Source organism: Apostichopus japonicus, chromosome 23 (genome assembly GCF_037975245.1).
Source record: "Apostichopus japonicus isolate 1M-3 chromosome 23, ASM3797524v1, whole genome shotgun sequence".
Classification (NCBI taxonomy): Eukaryota; Metazoa; Echinodermata; class Holothuroidea; order Aspidochirotida; family Stichopodidae; genus Apostichopus; species Apostichopus japonicus.
The window spans coordinates 15372870-15394126 of NC_092583.1; the positions used below are offsets into that span (position 1 = coordinate 15372870).

The 21257-nt window shown below is 42.5% G+C and overlaps 2 protein-coding genes across 3 annotated transcripts in view; both read left to right on the top strand.

The window, feature by feature from the left end:
- LOC139964616 (disco-interacting protein 2 homolog C-like) overlaps positions 1-21257 on the top strand; it is a 92612-nt gene that overhangs the window by 13888 nt on the left and 57467 nt on the right. For both annotated transcript variants that reach the window (XM_071966364.1, XM_071966365.1), the window contains exon 2: positions 20497-20568. In XM_071966364.1, coding sequence (XP_071822465.1) covers positions 20497-20568 — 72 coding nt within the window. The remainder of the gene's footprint in view (positions 1-20496; positions 20569-21257) is intronic.
- Positions 1835-20103, top strand: LOC139964882 (uncharacterized). The gene is made up of 5 exons (XM_071966941.1): positions 1835-2116; positions 2570-3758; positions 3901-4086; positions 5807-6134; positions 20078-20103. Exons 2-5 carry the CDS (start codon positions 2571-2573, stop codon positions 20101-20103), a joined length of 1728 nt encoding a protein of 575 aa, XP_071823042.1. The 5' UTR covers positions 1835-2116; position 2570.

A 21257-nucleotide genomic window follows, 5' to 3' on the forward strand; every position in this document is an offset into this window, starting at 1 on the left:
ATCTACCATTCAATCAAATTGCCTGAGCCTTCCCAGTGATCAAAGCCTCCCAAAAAGCGAATACCTCAGCCTCCCAATAAAATGTTCGAAGTTGTATCTAGACCAAAATCAAAGCTGACAATGTTGGACAGTTTAAAATTGGTTTTGGATAGATGTGTTCACTGCTGTGTCGCTAATGCAAAACTTTGTGTATTTACTTCGTTCCCCACTTACCTGTCTCCCCACAACCTAAGCACCGCATTCTACCGTGTCTAGTATGCCCTGGTAATCTTTTAACACTGTGCACCCTCACTGACCCCCAGTGAACTCCTTCATATTCTACCATTCCAAAGTGTCTCACATGTTTTTCGTATTGGGAAAAAATTTCTTGGAAATTCGCCCGGATACCTTGGATTTTTACTCTAGAAGTTTATAATATTGAGTTGGCTGCTAGTATATTTTCTCTCTCCATCAAATATACCTCAACAAATAATAAATTATATTAATATGTATTGTATGTTTTTCTTGCAAGCAAGTCACTTTATTTGCCAAAAATAAATTCTGTCACATTTCAAATATCACATCTTAGACTGCACTGTGGACTTACCAATACCCCAGAGCCTTCTTTGCATAAATAGATCTGAGCTTAAGTTGAAGTTATGGTTATATTGTTGATGTTAAGTTAACTAACTACTTTTTCTTACAAAAAGAGAAAATTGCACATACCTCGTGGATTACAGAAATGTGTTCCAATAACTCAAGTGAATCTGGTGAGAAGTGAATGCGATGATTAAAGGCAACTAACTACTTCAGTTGAAGAGAATAAGACGATTAATACCGGTTTGAATTAGACCAGATCAATTTTTATTGGTGGTCCGGTTGTTGCCCAGGTGACCAAATTTCTGTTCAGACGACCAAAATCAGCTTGCAAGGTTTTCTGATGGAGGACTAGATGTTTACACCAAGTTCAGATTGCATTGTTACTAAATACTGGTAAAATGATAAATTGGTATCATCACCAAAGCTGCTGTTTTTATTCACCAAACCTACACACGTCTCTCCTACAGTGTACATTTTGGTACATTGTTACTTTTTCGGAGAAAAACCAAATGTGCTGTAAGGCCTGGCTCTCCGAGGAACAACCAGAAAAAACCCTGAAATTTGCACTGTAAACAATTTGAAGCTCTGATAACTGTCTTGGAAACACCTAAGAAACCAAATAATCCTGTTCCGCTATTTATACATATTATAACCAAAAGCACAGAAATCATATCCACATTGCAGTTGTTATACAGGCTCTGCTGGCCATTGGTTTCCTGTTATTGAATTTTGCCTCCATTAGCCTCCTTTCTGTAACATGTCTAGGCACACTACTGACCTGGTAATTTCAATTACGAAATGCCTGTTACCGTGAACTTGGCGGCACAGTAATTGCGCACACAGTTTGACAGTGTCCAACGCTTGCTTAATAAGCTGTGATATATATATTATTAGCATAGGTTTTTTTGCATTCACCAACGATGCCTTGGCAATGCTTCCTTGAAGTATAAAGTCATTGTGCTGCAGTGAATGATTACTGGAGCTTGTCTATCAGGGGGGGGGGGGGGGACACCCCAAATTATTCATTTTGAGCATCAATGCATGTCTGGATGGTGTGAATTTTGCTCCTGTTTCAACCTGAACTAATTTTTGTCTTTCGCCAAAATTCTTGGGTTTCTCCCCAGTCTGTTTCTCTATTCATTTGCTTTCTTTGTCAAGCGCCTTGAGCAGTGACTTTTGTCTACTGATTTGGTGCTTTATAAGTCTCATTTATTATGATAATTATTATTATTATTATTCATGAACGTGTAACATCTATATTTACTTCGCTCCTCGCTTACCTGTCTCCTCACAACCTTAGCACCTCATTCTACCGTGCCTATAAAGTCCTGGTAAATAAATAACACTGTGCGCCCTCTATGACCGGACCCCCCTTCCGGTCCCTCCTCCTTTTTCATTCTACCATTCCAAGTGCCTACACGCATATTTTTCTTGTGGATAGTTTCCTTGGAAAATTGTCTTGGTTTTCTTCGACGATCGCCGGAAGTTTTTTAGCTTCGGATCTTTAGAAGTTTGACAGTCCTTTCCTGACCGATAAGTATCCTTTTTATCAAAAAGGGAGGGTTTTGGGGACTGTTTTCGTAGTGCGTTTCCTCCTCGGGTTGGTTTGCGGCGGGGTTAGCAGTTCCGCGAAACTGCCTAGGTTCCCGCCCTATTCCTCCCCACGCTATAGCGTGTTGTTGTTTTTGTGTTTTCTTAGCTTGTTTACTAGCTTTCTTCCCCCCAATTAGTTTCTCTCGTCCCCCTTTTGGGGATTCATATTGCCCACATATATTCACTCTTTTTCGTATGTATTTCTCGCTCTCTCATTTTTGTTTCAGCTTGCATTTTCATGTTAGGCCACCCCGTAGCGTTACCTTGTTTACCGTTGCTAGGTTACGCTACGCTCCACCTAAGCCTAATTCCCTCCCTAGTTCTCCCCTCTTACGTTAAGCTTCTATTGTTGTTCATTTATCACTAAGAAGTAATCTTCCTTAATCCGGTTATTCAGCATGTCACGCAATCCATTGAAGTGCATCAACTGCTCTATGTTTCGCCCAGGCAGAGCCTGGGACGAACACGACCTTTGTCCAAAATGCAGATCCTGCACTCGACGAGACCCCTGCCTGGTGTGTATTAAGTTTACACCAGCTCAGTGGCAGGACATCGACCTGTGGCTTGAGGGCTTACGTAGCAAGCTCCAGGGAAGGCTGGACTCGATCCCGAGCGCAATCGGGGCGCCGGAGGTTCCAGGAATAACGGGAGATAGAGAGGAGGAGGGAGTAGTAGAGAGAGAGGTGGAGGAGAGTGGCCAGGAGAGGGCCGAAGGAGAGAAAGAGGTAGAGAGAGAGGAAAGAGAAAGAGAAAGAATTCCCCTAACGGCCCCGGCTACGTCCGGATCAGTTACGGCCAGAGGGAAGGGCAGGAGCAAAGGCAAGGCTCCAGCCAGGAAAAGACCTCCAAAGCAGAGGCACAGCTCGGCCGGGCTGGAGACTCCGTCTCAGTCCGGGCCGCAGCTAAACAGACCCACAGAGCGCGGCCCCCCGGCCGTGGGAGGCTCGGGTCCTAAAGAGAGAGCAACCGAGGGGACGCGGAGACGGAGCCGGTCCCGTTCCAGGGAGCCGGACAGGGAGCCGGAGAGGCGGGTTCCGACGGAGATCCCGGCCCGAGAAAGTAGGGAGAGAGAGTCCTCCCGCCGACCCAGAAGGGAGAGATCGAGGTCGCATACAAGATCCCCAAAACGTAGAGAGAGGAAGAGATACTCTCCAATCTCCGACGAGTCCTCGGACTCTTCCGACGATGGATACAGAAGATCCAAGAGGAGGCGCCGGTCCCCGAGACGGCGTCAGGAAGAGGAACCAGCTTGGTTTTCCAAACTCACCGGCCTGCTACGGCCCCTGCTGGAGCAAAGGACGTCCACGGTAGCCGACGTGGCACCGGGCCCTACCAGCCCCGTATCGACCATGGCCCCGCAACCGGCCCCGGACCCGGACGCTCTGGATTGCAGAGCGTCGGTGAATCTTTCCGGCTTGGAGGACGAAGGGGAGCCCATAGATCCAGACCCTCTCGAGTCTCGACTACGATCCTATGGAGGACAGCCTTGGTCACAATTACGAACCGGAGGAAGCACCCGTGACAGGAGGAGCCCTCCCACAGGAGCTAATAACACGGGCGGCAGACATATTCAGACGACACCTGGGGTTCGAGGAACCCGAGACGCAACCGCAGAAGGCGGGCCGGGTATCAAAATTGACGGCGACCGGCGAAGCGTCATATAAGCCCAAAACTACCATACCAGTAGACGCAACCTGTTATGACAGATTTGAGGCCATTGCCAACAAGACCAAGTGGACGGCCTTCCCGGCCAGGGCAGATAGAGCGGTCAGGGTACCTGACGAGGCATGGAAGGATCTATTCAGATGCCCAACCATTCCCCAGGAGGCCAAGGAGAGATTAAAAGCCGAACAAGGGGCCTCATCCACACACGTGTTCAAGACCCCGGACCAGAGGAAGCTAGAAGAGCTTTTGGTAGAGGTGGACATGGCAGCCCGTTCGGGCATGAAGTTCGCATCGGTACTAATGCTATCAGCCGAAGTCCTTATGCGACACCACCAACAGCTCCCTGAGGACAGCAGCCAAGTATCCAGGGACGAAGCGGGCCAGCTCCTCCTGCTGCTGGGCCCCCTCGTCAGACTCGCGTACGATCAATTTGCAAGGGTCGCTACCAGGTCCGTTAAGGCCCGTAGACAAAACATCGTCTCCGCCATCCATTGGCCTTCGACGGAGGCGAAGGACAGAATGCTGGAACTACCAATCCTCGGGGAAGACCTCTTTGCGGGCTGCTTCCAAAAGAAACTCCAGGAAGAGGTAGCCCGAAGGGAGACTCTGGCCAAATCAGAATTCCGACCCCCACCTACCCAGAGAACCAGACCCTTCCGCCCGAGGGAGAGCAGAGCACCTAGGGGAACGAGAGCAGCACCCGCCAAATCTATGAGCAGAGGAGCTCTCAGAGGCCGAAGCCGGGGGGCAGCCTTCCGTCCAACCCGCCCCTGGGCCCCCAGAGGAGGCAGAGGCTCCACGTCGACCAGACGGGACAGTGACCGCTCCTCCAATCGACCAGCGTTCGCCGCCCAGCCCTAGGGGTGCCCACCTCACCGCGGCCATTCCGCCGGTGGGGGGGAGACTAACAAACTTCTCCCAGCAACGGGAATTTATTGGCGGGGACAAGTGGGTGTTGGACACAGTCAAACACGGGTACAAAATAGAATTCTCCTCCAGCCCACCTTTCGGGGGCGGAGGAAGGCAGACACTCACACCCACAGACCCCGTCAAACGCTTAGCCCTAGAAGGGGAAATTCTGGCCCTGCTGGCCAAGCAGGCAATTACAAGAGTTCCGGAAGAGACGGGACCACTCTTCCGGTCCTCCTTTTTTCTGACCAAAAAACGGGACGGCACCTGGCGTCCCATTCTAAACCTAAAACCCCTGAACACAAAACACATCAGACCAAAACACTTCCGTATGGAGACCTTAAACTTAATATTACCCCTACTCAGAAAGGGCATGTGGGCGGCGACCGTAGACTTACGGGACGCCTACCTGCACATCTTGATACACAAAGAACACCGACGATTCCTAGCGTTCCGGTACGCAGAACAAGACTACCAGTTCCGGGCGCTCCCATTCGGCCTAGCCACGGCTCCCAGAACCTTCACGAGAGTCGCGGGAGCAGTAGTCGCCTACCTCAGAAAAAGAGGGGTCACCCTCTACGTATATCTAGACGACTGGTTGGTAGTAGGGAACAGTCTATCGGAAGCAACCAACAACGTCCACAAAACGCTCCAGACCCTTCAAGAACTGGGCTGGATCGTGAACCAGAAGAAATCACGGCTATCACCCTCCCAGACGATCCAGTTCCTCGGGGCCATACTGGACTTCACCACCGGGGTAGCCCGACCCTCAGAAGAAAGAGTCGCGGCAGTCAAGGCGACCACACAACAGATCTTGGCACACCGGGGGTCACCAACGGGGACATGGCTCCGGGCCCTGGGACTCATGGCCAGCCTCGTCGATATAGTAAGACTGTGCAGGCTACACATGCGACCTCTGCAACTGCACCTGCTGAGGTCCGCAGACCCTACAGACCCAGACAAAACAACGCTCATCTACAGGTCAGAGGAGGTCACACAACACTTTCGATGGTGGCTCGACCCAAACAACTGGAGTTCAGGGGTACCCTTTGCGATACAGCTACCAATGACATCGATAACGACGGACGCGTCACTGTCCGGATGGGGAGCTCACTGGAGCAATCGCACAGCATGGGGGACGTGGTCCCAAACAGAAACATCTCTCCACATCAACATCCTGGAGATGATGGCGGTCAAAAGAGCCCTGGAAGCTTTCAACGACCACGTACAGGGAACGATAACCACAATCTTCACCGACAACACGACAGTGGTGGCCTATATCAATCGGCAGGGGGGCACCCACTCAGAGAGACTGTGCCGACTCGCGTGGGAGGTGATAACAGCGGCCGAGGACTCCGGCACGATCCTAAGGGCTTCCCACATCGCAGGCAAGCTCAACGTGATGGCGGACGCCCTATCCAGGGGGCATATAGACCCCAACGAATGGTCTCTGGAACAGGAGACTTGCGACAGAATCTTTTCGATCTTCGGCAGGCCCACGATAGACCTGTTCGCAACACACAAGAACAACAAACTCCAGACCTTCTGTTCCAGACGATTCCACCCCCTGGCCTACCACACGGACGCAATGTCCCTCTCCTGGGACCACATGGATGCGTACATCTTCCCGCCGCTATGTATGATCGGACAAGTCCTCAGGAAAATTCGGAACTCCAAGGGCAGGTTCACACTAATAGCCCCGTTCTGGCCTCGCAGACCCTGGTTCGCCGAGATCCCCCAACTCCTCATGGACGTCCCAGTGAGTCTACCGGACAAGCCCCACCTACTGTCCCAGAGACAGGGAACTCTCTCCCACCCAGACATCAAGGGGTTACAATTAGTTGCCTGGAGGCTGTCCGGTCTTCCCTACGACAGAGAGGCTTTTCAGAAGCAGCTGCCGCGATGGCAGCCGACGCTAGAAGGGGAACGACCGCAGCGACTTACGATTCCCGTCTGCGGAAGTTCGACCAATGGTGCCGACCGAGACAGATACTGCTGCCTGCTGCCTCTGTGACACAGATAGCCGAGTTCCTCCTCTCACTCTTCGGAGAAGGGAAACAAGTCTCCACTATCAGGAATTACAGGTCGGCCATCGCTGCCATCCACCAGGGCTTCCCAGATGGCTCCACACTGAGCAATAACCCGTACATTGCGCAACTCATCAAAGGCATGGCGAATCGTCGCCCACAGATCAGACGGCTGGCCCCCTCCTGGGGACTCTCAGCAGTGTTACATGCCCTGGCAGGACCACCATACGAACCAATGGCTAACGCCTCCCTGGCTGCCCTCACAAAAAAGACACTCTTCCTCGTCGCAGTTGCGTCAGCAAGAAGGAGGAGTTGCCTCCACGCCCTATCCACCAAGCAGAATCACATCAGATTTGAGGGCCACGGGGTGAGGATGGTTCCAGACCCGTCATTTATTGCAAAGAACCAGACCTTGACCTTCTTGCCAGGAGACATTTTCATCCCGGAAATTAAGACCATGTCATCAGTAGCCGAGGACAAACGATGGTGTCCAGTCAGGGCACTGAAGTGGTACCTGAACAAGACAGAGAAGTTAAGACAATCAACTTCTCTCTTCATCATACCACGACCACCCTACGCAGCGGCCTCCAAAGACACTCTATCCAGGTGGCTAGTAGAGATCATACGCCCGTTCACATCGGGGACCTCCCGACCAAGGGCTCACGACGTCAGAGGGGTCGCGGCCTCTACAGCCCTATTCGCCAGCATCCCGGTAGAGGACATACTCAAAGCAGCAGCGTGGAAAACTCCAACTACGTTCGTCGCCTGCTACTTGACCGACACTTTACACGCCGAAGCGGCATTTGGTAGCGCGGTGATGCGAGGTCCGGTGGGTAACAGGTCCCACCCCTCGGGCCTCCCACCATCGGGCAGTGCCACTCGGTGCTAAGGTTGTGAGGAGACAGGTAAGCGAGGAGCGAAGTAAATATTCCAAAACTTACTGGTTTGGATATTTACGAGTGACGAGCTTACCTGTCTCCATTCCCGCCTCCCTCCCCCGAGAGGGTGGTGGGACACAGCCGGACGGAGGAGCGGTCGCTCGACTTGACTCATGACTCCGAGCTTCACACCAGATAGACAGAACCACCATCCACCAGAGAGCCATCGACTATGTCTATCGGTGAGTGTACCTATGTGTTTCCGTACGCGTTTGCGTACATAGTCTTCCACCTACGTTCTCACCTAAGTTGATCTAAGAGTAACAAGTGGCGGACCGTAAATCTTTAGGCTCCTTGTTAGTGTAAGGGGTAGTTCCGCCTGCAGGGTTCAGGAGAGTGTCCCCCCTTCCCGCTGCGCCGGGGAGGGTTACACTCCCCCCTGCTAAGAAGGCGTCAGTGAATTTTTTGTTAGGGGTTCACTTTGGGAAGTTAACTCGACGGGGGTCGTTGGGGGGTGGCCAGACCTTGCCACCCCCACTCCCGTGTCCGTGAGGCCACTCTTTAGGAATGGTCTCATGAGAAAGGAGGAGGGACCGGAAGGGGGGTCCGGTCATAGAGGGCGCACAGTGTTATTTATTTACCAGGACTTTATAGGCACGGTAGAATGAGGTGCTAAGGTTGTGAGGAGACAGGTAAGCTCGTCACTCGTAAATATCCAAACCAGTAAGTTTTGGAATTTATTCACACAATGGAGGTCAATACTGACCTTCTTTTTTTTTTATAGAAAATTTGCAAAACTGTCAGGAAGGATTGATAAGTATAGGGAGTGACTTTAGATAAAGAGTCAAAACAAAAGATACTTATAAATTCGGCTGAGATCAGTAAATGACTGATTCCATAAATTGATGAGCTTTTTAAGGGGTCAGTCTGGCAGAAATGTAGTGTGAAGTAGTACATGGTGGAAAATGTTTTGGGCAACATTATATCGCTAACTAGTAAATTGATAATCAACTTGACAAGAATTGACCGTTTTGATGTGAAAGTAACCATTGTTTAATATCCCAGTGTTTTGGAAATTATTAATTATATACTGCATCTTGGTATTACTTCACCAGGTCAAGTTACATATTGAGAGAGTAACATAAAATGTGCTATTATTGTGTTTGGTGTTGTTTTTTTCGTACACTTTAATGAGCAGTAGCTTGCACAGGATTTCAAAGGTGGGTTGGCTAAATTCTTAAATCCCTCCGACAGATTTAGGGTACTAGGAAGGGGCTTGAACCTACATATGGAAGAGCCAGAGGTGTATGAAGGATTATGTAAAGGAAGGTAGTGCTGCTCCTGGGATTGCTGAAACAGAATCCCATGCAGGGGCTCTGAGCATTTTACCCAAGAAGTTTGTTTACAAATTTTTAAAGTCAAATGGTGCATTATGAGACAATTTTTAGATTCTATATTAGTTAATAATTAATAAGCTGTTTAAGGTAAATTATTTGAAATCCTGACAGAAGTGTGATCCAGTACGAGAGATTGCCAACAGACCTTTGGTGTAGAATAAAAAATCATTAAATTTACTTCGCTCCTCACTTACCTGTCTCCCCACAACCTTAGCACCCTTGTTTTACCCTGCCTAGAATGAACTGGTAACCTTTTTAACACTGTGCTCCCTCTATGGCTGGCCTCTCCAGTCAGTGCCCTTCTCAATCTACCATCCAATGTAAAATTCATTATTTATATACTGTTAAGAATTTTAGCCAGTGGATATAAAAACATCTAGTAAGTTGTAATGAGATATGTTATGTGATATCTGACCCATGGGGATGTGGGTAGATGAGGTCATCAGGTCATGTGATGCAAATACTACAACCATGTTCCATAAATTTACTGAACATACACATATGTACCTAACTGCATGACAATGAAAAGAGCAGCCCAGAGGAATTGCCTGTTTGCTTAATTGAAGATATGTTGCTGTGCTCCTCTCTGCACACATATGGATCTCAACTCTACTATTGCACTTCCCCACTTTGCCCCACTTGACCCACTTTAAGGTCATGTCTCACTATCTCTTCTGAGTCTACCATTTGTCATGCAAGTCTACAGTCTGTAATTTGTGACAGATTTTCATCAACAGAAAAAATGTCGCTCTTCCTCTGCTGATGTTGAGATTTCTTTCCCGTCAACTTGAAAAATTGCTCTTCTCTCATTCGGAGGGTATTATTTTCTCGTACATCAGGTCGTATCGTCAGTTTCATAAAGTAATATGTTAATAATTTACTTCCGTATTTCACGAACCTAGGATGCATTTTGTCAACTTTGTAACGCTGACGATATACACAAGTTTCTTGTTTTTCTCAGCTGAAATTTCATCTTGTAACACGTTCGTGCTAAATTTGGAACCGTGGAATGGCCGAGTGTCACGTACAGTAGCTAAACTATAATGTAGGCTAACCTTGTTGTGTTCCTAGTAGCCAGAACATCTTGTGAAAATTGTCTGCCTGCCTGGCTGCATATACAGTATGTAGTTGTTTAGTGCACTCAAACAGCTTGCTAGGGAAGCAAATTAATATCAGGAAAAGTGTGCTTATTGAATTAGGAAACTGTTATTTCTAGCTTCATCTTTAACAAGCCAGAGCAGATTTTTTTTTTTTTTTGTGGTTGAGATGACTTGAGATGGGCACCATTGGGTCTATCAGGAAGTCTGCCAGTTGGTATCAATCTATAAATGACACTAAGGTTATATAGTATAGACATTTACTGGACTGACCATTGCTATCCTACTTATAATGTAATTATGCTCTTAATATCTACTGGCTGAAGAATGGAAGTTTCCCTGTTTGCTAAGGAGTACTGGCAAGTAACAAACTCCTTGGCATTTAGAGCTTGTTCAGTACAGTTTCATTGTCAGTTGGTACTTGGTACATTACTCATGAAATTGGGCCAGATGAGGTGGACATTTCAGCACAATCAATATTCGGGATGGCCCTAATCATGTTTGTAAAAGATGTCCAGATATGTTAGACTTTCCCTCAAAAGTCAATGATAGTCGGTTCTATGCATGAAATAAGTCCAGATAAGGAGGGCATACTCATTACAGTCAATGTGAGTTGGTACTATTCTATGAAAGATTCCGTGAGAGATGGATATTAACCATAGTCAATTAATATCAGTTGATACTAGAGGGCAAAGAAAAAAGAAGCTGACACATGTATCTCTCCTTCTCTCTATATATATTGGTCATTCAACATTATTTTGCAATATCTTTTGAAGGACGGACAACCAGAAAAAAAATTGCCATGTACTACTAAATCTGTTTTGAAAATGATTCCATTATGAGTTTGCGTTGATGCTCTTTCCCTGGTAATTGATATTCACAAAGGTGTTAACATAATCCAGCAAATTTTGTATTAGTTTTATGTTTAATCAGGTTATCATGTGTCTGCTGTCTACCTTTTAATGTTGTCATGAAAAATCATTAAACCAGCTGGTTCTGTTTGCAACATGATGTCTCTCTCTACTGTAAACTGCCCCTCAGCTTAACTATATTGTTATGTTTTTGTACAAGCAATGTCACAGCAGATGTTAAAAATCTTAAGAAAATGTTTTGCTTCCCAGAACAAACATACATGCCTAGCCAAGCATATATGACACTTTCATTACAGATGTAGCTACCTCAGCCAAGCCTACATTGCATAAAAGAGTTGAATCAGAATTGAGCAAAATTGCTTCATTCCGATCTTATCCACAGACCTGTCTAAATCTCTTAACTGATGTCTCATCAACATGTATATACCCTTCAGTCTACCTTTACTTAGCTATATTGGTAACACTTCTGGGTCAAGACCTTCTTCCTTCCCTCCTGAATCGACCATTCTGAAGTCCAAGGAGGATTGAGAGGATGGAGTCTCATATAGGGATTCGAGGCACGGTGCTAAAATTTTATCAGTTAGCTGGATAGGTAATGGAGGAATGTACACAAGTAAACTGGAGGGCAGGTTGCTATCGTCGTACTTAAATCCCCCAAAACGGTATTAATTCAAAGTTGTTGGGATTCTAATGACCAAGACCTTGACTCTCACCAGGATGTTACTGTAGTCTGGATTCTGCAGATTCAACTCAACTCAAAAAGGCTTCTCAAATGCTTTTATTTATATGTGTTAGCCAGGATATGAAGCATTGTTTCTTTATAATGTTCCACTGTACAAATAGAATGTTGTTTATTTTGTTTACGAGAATGTATTGCCAGGTGTCTGCAAATTTCCTCAATTAGAATCTCATTTTCCACATGCTTAGATGTATAGGGTCAAAGGTGACATGTCAGTATTTCTATGCAGGGCAAACAGTCTGCTAAAAGTTTAAGCATCAGGTTACTTCTACTGTGTTTGATTCCCTCCGTTTAATCCTAGCTTGAGGGGGTATATTACTGTTATGATTTCTATAGATGTGATATCTTATAGACTTGTTTGTGCTACTTTTAAAGGTATTAGAAGAGTAATATGACACCTGGGCTGAAGTATGGTTTCCAGCTTGATGTCAAAGTTTGGTTCTGTCTTTAAAAGAAATCCGCAAGTTATAATAGAGATTCTAAGAGGAAGGTTAGATTAAAGCAGTATCACCATGAGCCAATGTCTCCTTTTTCTGAGTGACAGTTTCGTGCAAAATATAACTAGTAAAGGACAGTTTTACTGGATACATACCTTTGTTTTTTCACTCTTCTGGTCTTTCACTAGCGATTCCTTTGGTAAAGTGCATGTGAAAACCACACAATGAATAACTTCCAATATCTATGTTTTCCTTTTAGGTCTATTTTGTACCCCTGAGAAATACTTGAGATAAAATCTGTCAGATTTTAAATTTCTAAGCTGATAGAATGTTATCAGATTCAAAGCTATCAAGGCTCAAATTGTAAAAGAAACAAAAAAAACAAAGAAAGGGGAAAAATTTTTAATTTTTTGTTTTGTTAAAAATTACAAATTTAAAATTACTGCCTAGTTTTTTGATGAGATATAGTTAATGATTCCCCATTAATAGTAATTATAGTTTTCATGGCAAGTGAATATAAACGTTAGTAAACAAATAATTTATTCAGTTATCAGTTTTTCTTTCATATAAAAACAAATTTAGCTGTTTCATAAAAAATCTTGCATTATTTGGTCTGCTCAGATCTTGTAGGAAGCTTTTATAGATTCTACTCCTGGTTCAGCAAATTCCTTCGGGAAGAAATCATAGGAGGAATTACAAAATTATGATATGAAATTTGATCACTTTGTGACTAATAAAGTTAGATTCTTGAAGATACATGATAAAGCTACACTGGTATTCTGTGTTGATTAGGATTTACCATTGATGAAATATTATCCGTTCACTGCTAACCCTCTCCTGCACATAATAAAGATCACGTTTCCATATTAAACAGATATTTGTTCAAGTTGCTGACTCACACACACTTATATTTGTGAGAGCGTGAATTTAGCAGTCTAACATGTCTATTGATATGTTAATATGCAAAGGAGGATAGGATCTATCCTTGAAAGAAAAGAAGTTTATGTATTGGCATTTATTCTCGGCAGGCTTTTGGTAGTTGGTCAACGTTTCGCTGGAAGTTTCACCAAATCTGTTGAGCGTCATTCAAAAATAAGGTTCCAATTTGCTCAAAAAGCAAATTTGAGATTTATTCACCAAATGTGAAGGTTAAGCAGGGAGAAATTAATAATCATGTTTGATTCTAATTTTGTTTCATTGCGCAGACAGTTTTTCACAATAGCATAATAACCGAATGCCAAAAAACCTAATCCGAATTTTGAAACTGTCAAAAATAATTCAAATTTTTCTTCATAATGATTTGAAGACAAACTTAACTAGATCAAAGGTGAATAGCTACATTAGTATTTGTGTTTTATCTCTTCAAACCTCCAGAGTGAAATATTTACAGAGAACCCCATGGCTGTGTTTAAAGGCCTCGTCTACATTTGCCTTCCCTGAAAATGTCATGCTGCATAACATGTGGAGGATGTACAAGAGTCAATGCCTTCCTTATACAATTCAAGTCCCTAAGTTATTCAAATTGTGACATCTAATCTTCAGTCTCTGCGTCGTCGGCGACTCTGTAGACACTGCTCCCTAAGTTGACAGTGTTGTTAGGCTAGTGCTGATGAAACTCAGCAATATCATATGACTATGAGTCATACACCAAAGAGGAGAGCTGCTTTATTGACAAATTTCAACAGGATTTTAGTTTTAGTTTTTTTTTGCATTTTAGATTTATTCCCGCATCGAATATATCTGAAATGTCTGCATGAGAGTAGGTGGTGTAATGTATCACTGCTTCCTCTGGTGTCTGAGTGTGTTTTCAGCTGTTGGGATTATTGGTAGGAAAATTCTGATACAAAAATCAGAATTCTATCAAAGAGATATATGGGAAGTGCTTTTTTTCTTGTTTGTGGTTTTTCAAATTTTTTGTGAAGATTCTGATACAAAATCAAAAGTTTAGAAAAGCAAAAGATGAACATTGCTGTTGTTTTAAGACAGTGAACTTCCAAATTCTAAAATGGGATACTGTTTTATTAGTTATGCGAGTGAGCAATCGGTGGTGAATAAGTGAGAGAAGAGAGGACGTGGGAAAATGGGGGGGGGGAGGGTGCGGTGGGAATGGGATGGAGGATGGATTGGTGATGAGGGTGATGAGGCATAGGGAAAGCAGGAAGAGGGATAATTACCACTACTAATCATCAAATCAAACTGCCATGCGATAATACATTATTAGCCAGTTTGTTTTGAATCTAAAGATTTCTGCCATGCCACAAACCCCATTATAATGAATCCTGTAAATAATATTCTGAACAAATTATGTAACATCTATTTAGTGACGAAATTGGATAAACATTTGACATGGGTAAAGGAATGGGATACGCATTTTTCTGGATATTGTGACAAAAAATTACTATCAGTAACAATAATGTGTACTGTTTAGGTAAGGGCCATAAAATGTATGGCATTGCTTCTTCGTTTGAATCAGCACTGATTGGAATGGAGGAATGGATTAATTTACTTTGCTCCTCGCTTACCTATCTCCCCACAACCTAAGCACTCTAGTTCTACCGTGCCTAGCATGTCCTGGTAACCTTTTTAACACTGTGCGCCCTCTATGACCAGCCCCTCCGCTCAATGCCCTTCCTTCTCATTCTTTCTTTCTTTGGATTATTTAGGAGTTTACAGTTTTTCAACAGCCTGATATTAAGTATCCTTTTCTTGCTTAAGTGAGGGTTTTCGGGGACTGTTTGGTTAGAGCCACTCCCGCCCTAGGTTCCCTCCCCCATAGGTTCCCTCCCTTAGGGTTACAGGGGTAGTAGTCCCACTCTCATTCTTTATCTGTCACTAACCCATGTTGTACGTTAAATTACAGTGAGAGGTAGAATGTTGGTGTCGTTGTGTCTATTTGAAGATTCCAACCTGGATTGATGTTTTAAAGAATTAACAGTCCCATCATATACAAACAAACTGTATAGTATAAGTATGTGGTGACTGTATTCATTGTTTATTGACTGTTACTATTGACAGAAACCAGATCATCTCCACCTACCCACAACAAAAACAACCAGCAACACTGACTCATTGTTTGTTTACAGCTAGAATTCTGAAAGGCCTCCATTGTTGTCTACTTATCAAGAAATCCTTTTTCTTCTTAAACCGGTCTCTAATTATTGATCACAACACATTGTAGGTCAAAGAACGATGGACTTATTCCTCTAATAATGAGAGTTAAAGACCATAGTCACACTACTGCTACAGTAATGTTCCTGCTACTACTGTATATAGAGTCCTATAGTAAGGGTTGGGTCAGAAATTATTCTGGGAGGCCACAGTGGAATGTTGTACAATATCCATGTTGCCACATGACACTTAATAATTTTGTACCTTTTCTAGTGACAAAATGGATGTATGAGATTATACGGATGATACATGTATGTTGTTCACCTGTTATGTTGAAATTTATGTATGTATGTATGTATTTGTGAAGAAACCTCATTGGCTTATCAAAGCTGCAAGCTGACCGAAGTCAGTCTCTTAGATTCATATTTAATGTCCATGATTATGAATTGTCAATTGTCAACAACTCTGTAACAGAACGACATACATTAATCTTGGAGTGACTTGAACTGGGGACCTTATGATTGGAAGGCACCGGCGTTAACCACTGAGCTAACACTACTATAAATATTGATAAATATATAAATATATCAATATAAATTTATAATCCTATAAATATCCTAGTGCAAGTAGGGGCTACATGCAAATTACCCAAGGTAAACATCTTTCATAACTCACCTGGCTGTATGCTATCCGACGTATGTCTGCTAGGGCTTTTGAAAGCCCTTCTGGCAGGTCGCATTCAGTGTTTTGACCACAGGCTGCATTTGCCCACCAATGTCCTAGAGCCTTCATAATGTTGCTTAAACATATTCCCAAGTAGTGGTAAAAGCTCAGCTGCATATATCTACTATATAACCCTGTTGTTGCTATATGATGCTGTTGCAACATGACCATTATTGTATAGGGTCCTGTTGCCATGTCTCCCAATGGACCCTATTGCAGCACAATGGATGATGCTAACATTTCTGACCCTTACTACATTCCCTCCCCTGTGTAAAGTATGTTGTATTTACTTTGTTTGTCGCTTACCTGTCTCCCCATAACCTTAGCACCACGTTCTACCATGCCAAGAATGAACTGGTAACCTTTTAACACTGTGCGCCATCTATGACGAGCTGTTTCTGGTACAGGTTAACACTGCTGTACATACAGAGCGGATTCTTGGTTCTGTAATGTAACCAACATTGTTAGACTTGTCCACATGGTACGAATGTTAGTTTATGTAAAGTTCATTAATTTATACAACCTATGCAGCTTAAGGACACACTTGTGTCCTTGACCATTACTCATTCAAGATAACAATAATCCATAATCAGTAGTTATTGATATCTTTAAGTCTTAGCATGCACATATACTGTTAATACTTATACTGTAGATACTTTCAGCATCCTTACATACTTAAAGCATGAATCCAATTTGCATTCCTATCAGGATCTTGGTTGCTAGCGCAGCCTTTTTCTACTTACTTCTGGATTTATACATGATCCTGCTGTTATTTGACCCTGTTACTAACAACTTTCTTGTTAGCTAGATTGGTTGTATATTGTTGCTAAGCCATTCTTATCAAGTAGTTCACAGTAGGCTGGTTCCTTGTACACTAGTAAAAGCAGCTGGTATTTAATTATTATAAACCTTGCATTTCCTAAATCTTAAAACTCATCCTGTGTTGTTGAGGTGAGCTCCCAAACTATTTTGCAAGAAAGAAAATAAATGGTAAAAGAACACAACTAGTTTTATTTCTCCACGTGCAGGATTATGAGAGCCAAGTTTTTATTGTCATCTTGTATCATAAAATCAACTTTGAAAAACAAACAAACTGATAATCGAACAACATGTCATCTAATTGACTAACGAATCAACCTTTAGACAATATCAGTTTTCACTTTAAAGAGGTACAGCACGAAAGTAGGAATGATGTTTAGTCTCTTTCACATTAATTATGCTTTCTTTGTCTTTCCCATTAGTGGAAAACAAAAGTGAAACGAACATGGATAGTGAAAATGAGTACATTGATCTAGGGGTTACCATGAGTAGGATTGTACCCTTGCCAAATGTTCAGCAGTCCATACAAATTGTTTGCAGAACTTGTTGGGTATTGTTAACTCGATAGGAACGTGTGATTACTCTTTAGCTTTCTTATTGTTTTTCTCTTTCTGAATGAACTGTTAACGATGATTTCAATTTCCCTAGCATCGAGGTCATCACACTGATAGATTTTCAAGCAACTGCTTTGAATTTGCTGGGCATTTTTTTGCCAAACTCGTCGCATAAATTTACTAAAAATTATGACTGATCAAACTAGGATCCTACTTAAAACTCACCATCGCCAGTTAAATGACTGACATGGTGACTCATATTGTTAGCTCTACGACATCATCGCTGGTTGGATGTCTTAATTTGTTACACGTGTTGTGACCTCTACAATGTCTGTTGTTACACATGTTGTGAGCCCTGAAACATTAGTTTCAATGTCCATTGTTGATTAATTACATTAAGTACACTAATTACATGCCTTTGAATCTACTCCTCCTTGTTCCAACTATACATTACCTTCCTACTATGAACATGAAGTACATACTTTCACAACTACCACGCTTTCAAAATATTTAGCACTGCACCCCACCCCCCCCCCCCCCACCCCACCCCACTCTCCCTGATAAAATGGTCAGAATTCTTAAAGAAACACACAAAACACTCAAGTAAATAGCACAAGTTTCTTTGAGACTTTTGGAATATATTTGCATAGATACCGAAGTATGTTACTGAAAATTTAAGCCCCCAAAAATGTCAGCTTTTAAATATCAACAAATGCCATGCCTATACATCTCACAGAGATAAATCAACAAGTTGTTGTATATTTTATACTAAATTGCAACCTGGCATGCCTCACTTTGTCACCAGTTTTCTGTCTCTGATGAGAAGGTTTATTATTATCTTTCAATAGAAAAAATGCAAGTTTGGGATTTAGTATAAGCATGGCTCCATCGTATAAGAAGAACCTCCTCAACTACAGGTCAAAATTATTCATGACATCATAGGTAGCTGATGCTAAAAGTATTAAAAAAAAAGAAGAGATACTGCATTGATAAACATGTGTTGAATATTTTGTTGAAGGTCATTGTATGTAATCAATAGTTGTCGATTTTTAGGTCATGCATGGTGTTAAGGTTCGTTTTCATTGACAGTGGCATTGTCTGGGTAATGCTGTATGTGACAGGTGCAAGCTGTTTCTACTCTTAATCATGTTAATGTTTGTCAGTATGGCCCCCAAATAATTAGCACATAGAGCTTTGAAAATTAAATAGATTCTTAATTTTCAAATTTTTTCCCAAACTTCATCAAGGGTGAAATAAAAAAGATGCCACAGTGAACAGAAACTGCTCTGAATGTGGTCGCCAGGATTGTTCCCAAATATTAATTTAATTAAATTGTTTCTAAGATTAAAATCATTGAGGTTCTAAGTCTTCAAACCCAAATTTTGTGAAGGATGATTTAATAATACAATTTATTGTTAAAATAAAGGCAAATTTGCTATTAAAGAGGCAATGGAAATATTAAGGTGACATTGTCATCAGAGCTGACCATTTCTCAGTCTTGATAATGGTCGACAGAGGTCGAACTGATGATGATGATGATTTCCTGCATGTATATATGTTAAGAGTGAAAACTGTCAAACCAATCATATGAACTGCTTGCTTATCAGATTTTACTATAAAAAAGAAGCTGCACTGCTTTGTGATTAAGAAGGAAACGAATGAACATTAAAACATTCCCAAATAGTTTAGCTTCCTAATGTTTTGATAATGGACCCCCACACCCCCCACCCCAGTTGAACAGTTAACTGACTAATTTGTTGTGAATATTTGATAGAGAGAAGAATATGACATAGTATCAATATTTTTTTGATAGTTTTGGTTGATTTATTTTCATTGTACTGTACTGAAACTACCGTTTCTGACGTCTGGAACAGTAATTTTGTGGCAGTTCTTCATTATCAGGAATCGCATGGATTTTACATGAAAACCAGCATGTTAATGTACAGTATGTTGCCTACAGTAGCAGGCTGCAGCACAGTATAAAGTAAGGCTGACTAGGCAGTCATTTATTGAAGTTTCAGTTCCTTCAGAGAAGCTTCCTTTTTTTGTTTAATTCTCCTTACTATCCCTTTAAACTGCTGACTTGGCAGTTATTCATTGATGTGCAGTTCCTTCAGAGAGGCTTCCCTTTTTGCTTAATTCTCCTTACTACCCCTTTAAACTGCTAACTTGGCAGTCATTCATTGATGTGCAGTTCCTTCAGAGAGGCTTCCCTTTTTCTTAATTCCCCTTACTATCCCTTTAAACTGCTGACTTGGCAGTCCTTCATTGATGTGCAGTTCCTTCAGAGAGGCTTCCCTTTTTCTTAATTCTCCTTACTATCCCTTTAAACTGCTGACTTGGCAGTCCTTCATTGATGTACAGTTCCTTCAGAGAGGCTTCCCTTTTTCTTAATTCCCCTTACTATCGCTTTAAACTGCCAACTTCGTAGTCCTTTATTGATAAACAGTTCCTTCAGTTCATTCTCCTCACAATCCCATTTAACTGTGGACTAGGCAGTCATTCTCAAATTTCGATTCCATCAAGAGATGCTTCATTTGGTTAATTCTCCTTACAATCCTTTAAACTAACCAGTTTTATACTAACAAATTAATCTAATGGAATGGACAGGAATGGTTCTGGTTCTCCACCATATATTGAATGTTTGCCTCTCTTTTCTCGCATTTGCATTCTGTGACAGGCATGAGTGAGTCTGTAGAGACATGAGACGCGATAGAGTATTTAATATCTGGCCACTCCACCCCTGACATGGAAACATTGCATTGTATTATATACATCGCAAGTATTCAATTTGTAATAGCGCCCTCATTTTGGCCTCACAGTCTCAGCTGTGCCAAGAAGTTCTGTATTGGAATTCAAACCATTTATTCATTGCAATGAAAGATATTTCAAAACTAAAATAAGTAATTTCTTCAATTTATGTAATATTGCTTTCTGAAAGGATACAGTGTTTGCTGTTAACATTTTCAAAATGTTAAGATTGGCAGCTTTCAAGCCCTTGGGTACATTCTTGAAATAATTCTATCAAGACCTAAGAATGTGATCATGATAAAATAGTTTCTTAACTAACAGAGCTTTTTCCTTTTTTTTTCATTCCAGGTGACATCACGGAACAAGGTTTTATGAAAAAGAGAGCAAAACTCTTGGAACCGTACGTCAACAATTCACCCGGTAAGATGTCTTAGCGTTTTAAAAAAAGTCCTCATGAATAAACATGCAAATATTGTTTAACCCCTTACTTCTCACCCTTGACACTGTATACTCTCTTTTCCTTGCATTGACATGGAAGTGAAAATCATGAAAATTCTTCATGCGTGTTCCAATTTCCATTTGACTATTGCTGGAAGGTTATTTGCATTTACCAGTGAAGTAGGTCAAAGCAAAGTTAATCTTCATCAAAACTGCTTGCACTTTATTAAATTTTCTAGATGCATGTGTAAGGAGCTGAAACATACAGAAGGCCCAATGTTAGCTACCAATACATATGATGGTTTACATGGTGCTGGAATCTATGCATATTCATGTTTGAGGGGTTTAAACAGATCTACAGTGCAAATGATGTGGGTTTTTAAACAGTACTTGTACTTGGTGTGTGTATGCATTACATTGATTACAACACCCCTATTGTTTTTGGTGGAGGTGTGTATTGCCATGTACAATAGACTGACCTGTGTTTATCATGCCATCATGTAATTGTATCAATATGGTGACTTGGGCCATTTCTATTGTAAAGCTAGTCCTGGTTACTAACAAGCAAAAGCCTAGTGCAATGAAGTCATCAAAACCTCAATGCATTTTGCCTTCTGGTTAAAAAGAGAAATAGCTGGCTAGACAAGCCTACATGTCAACCAGGGCAGAGG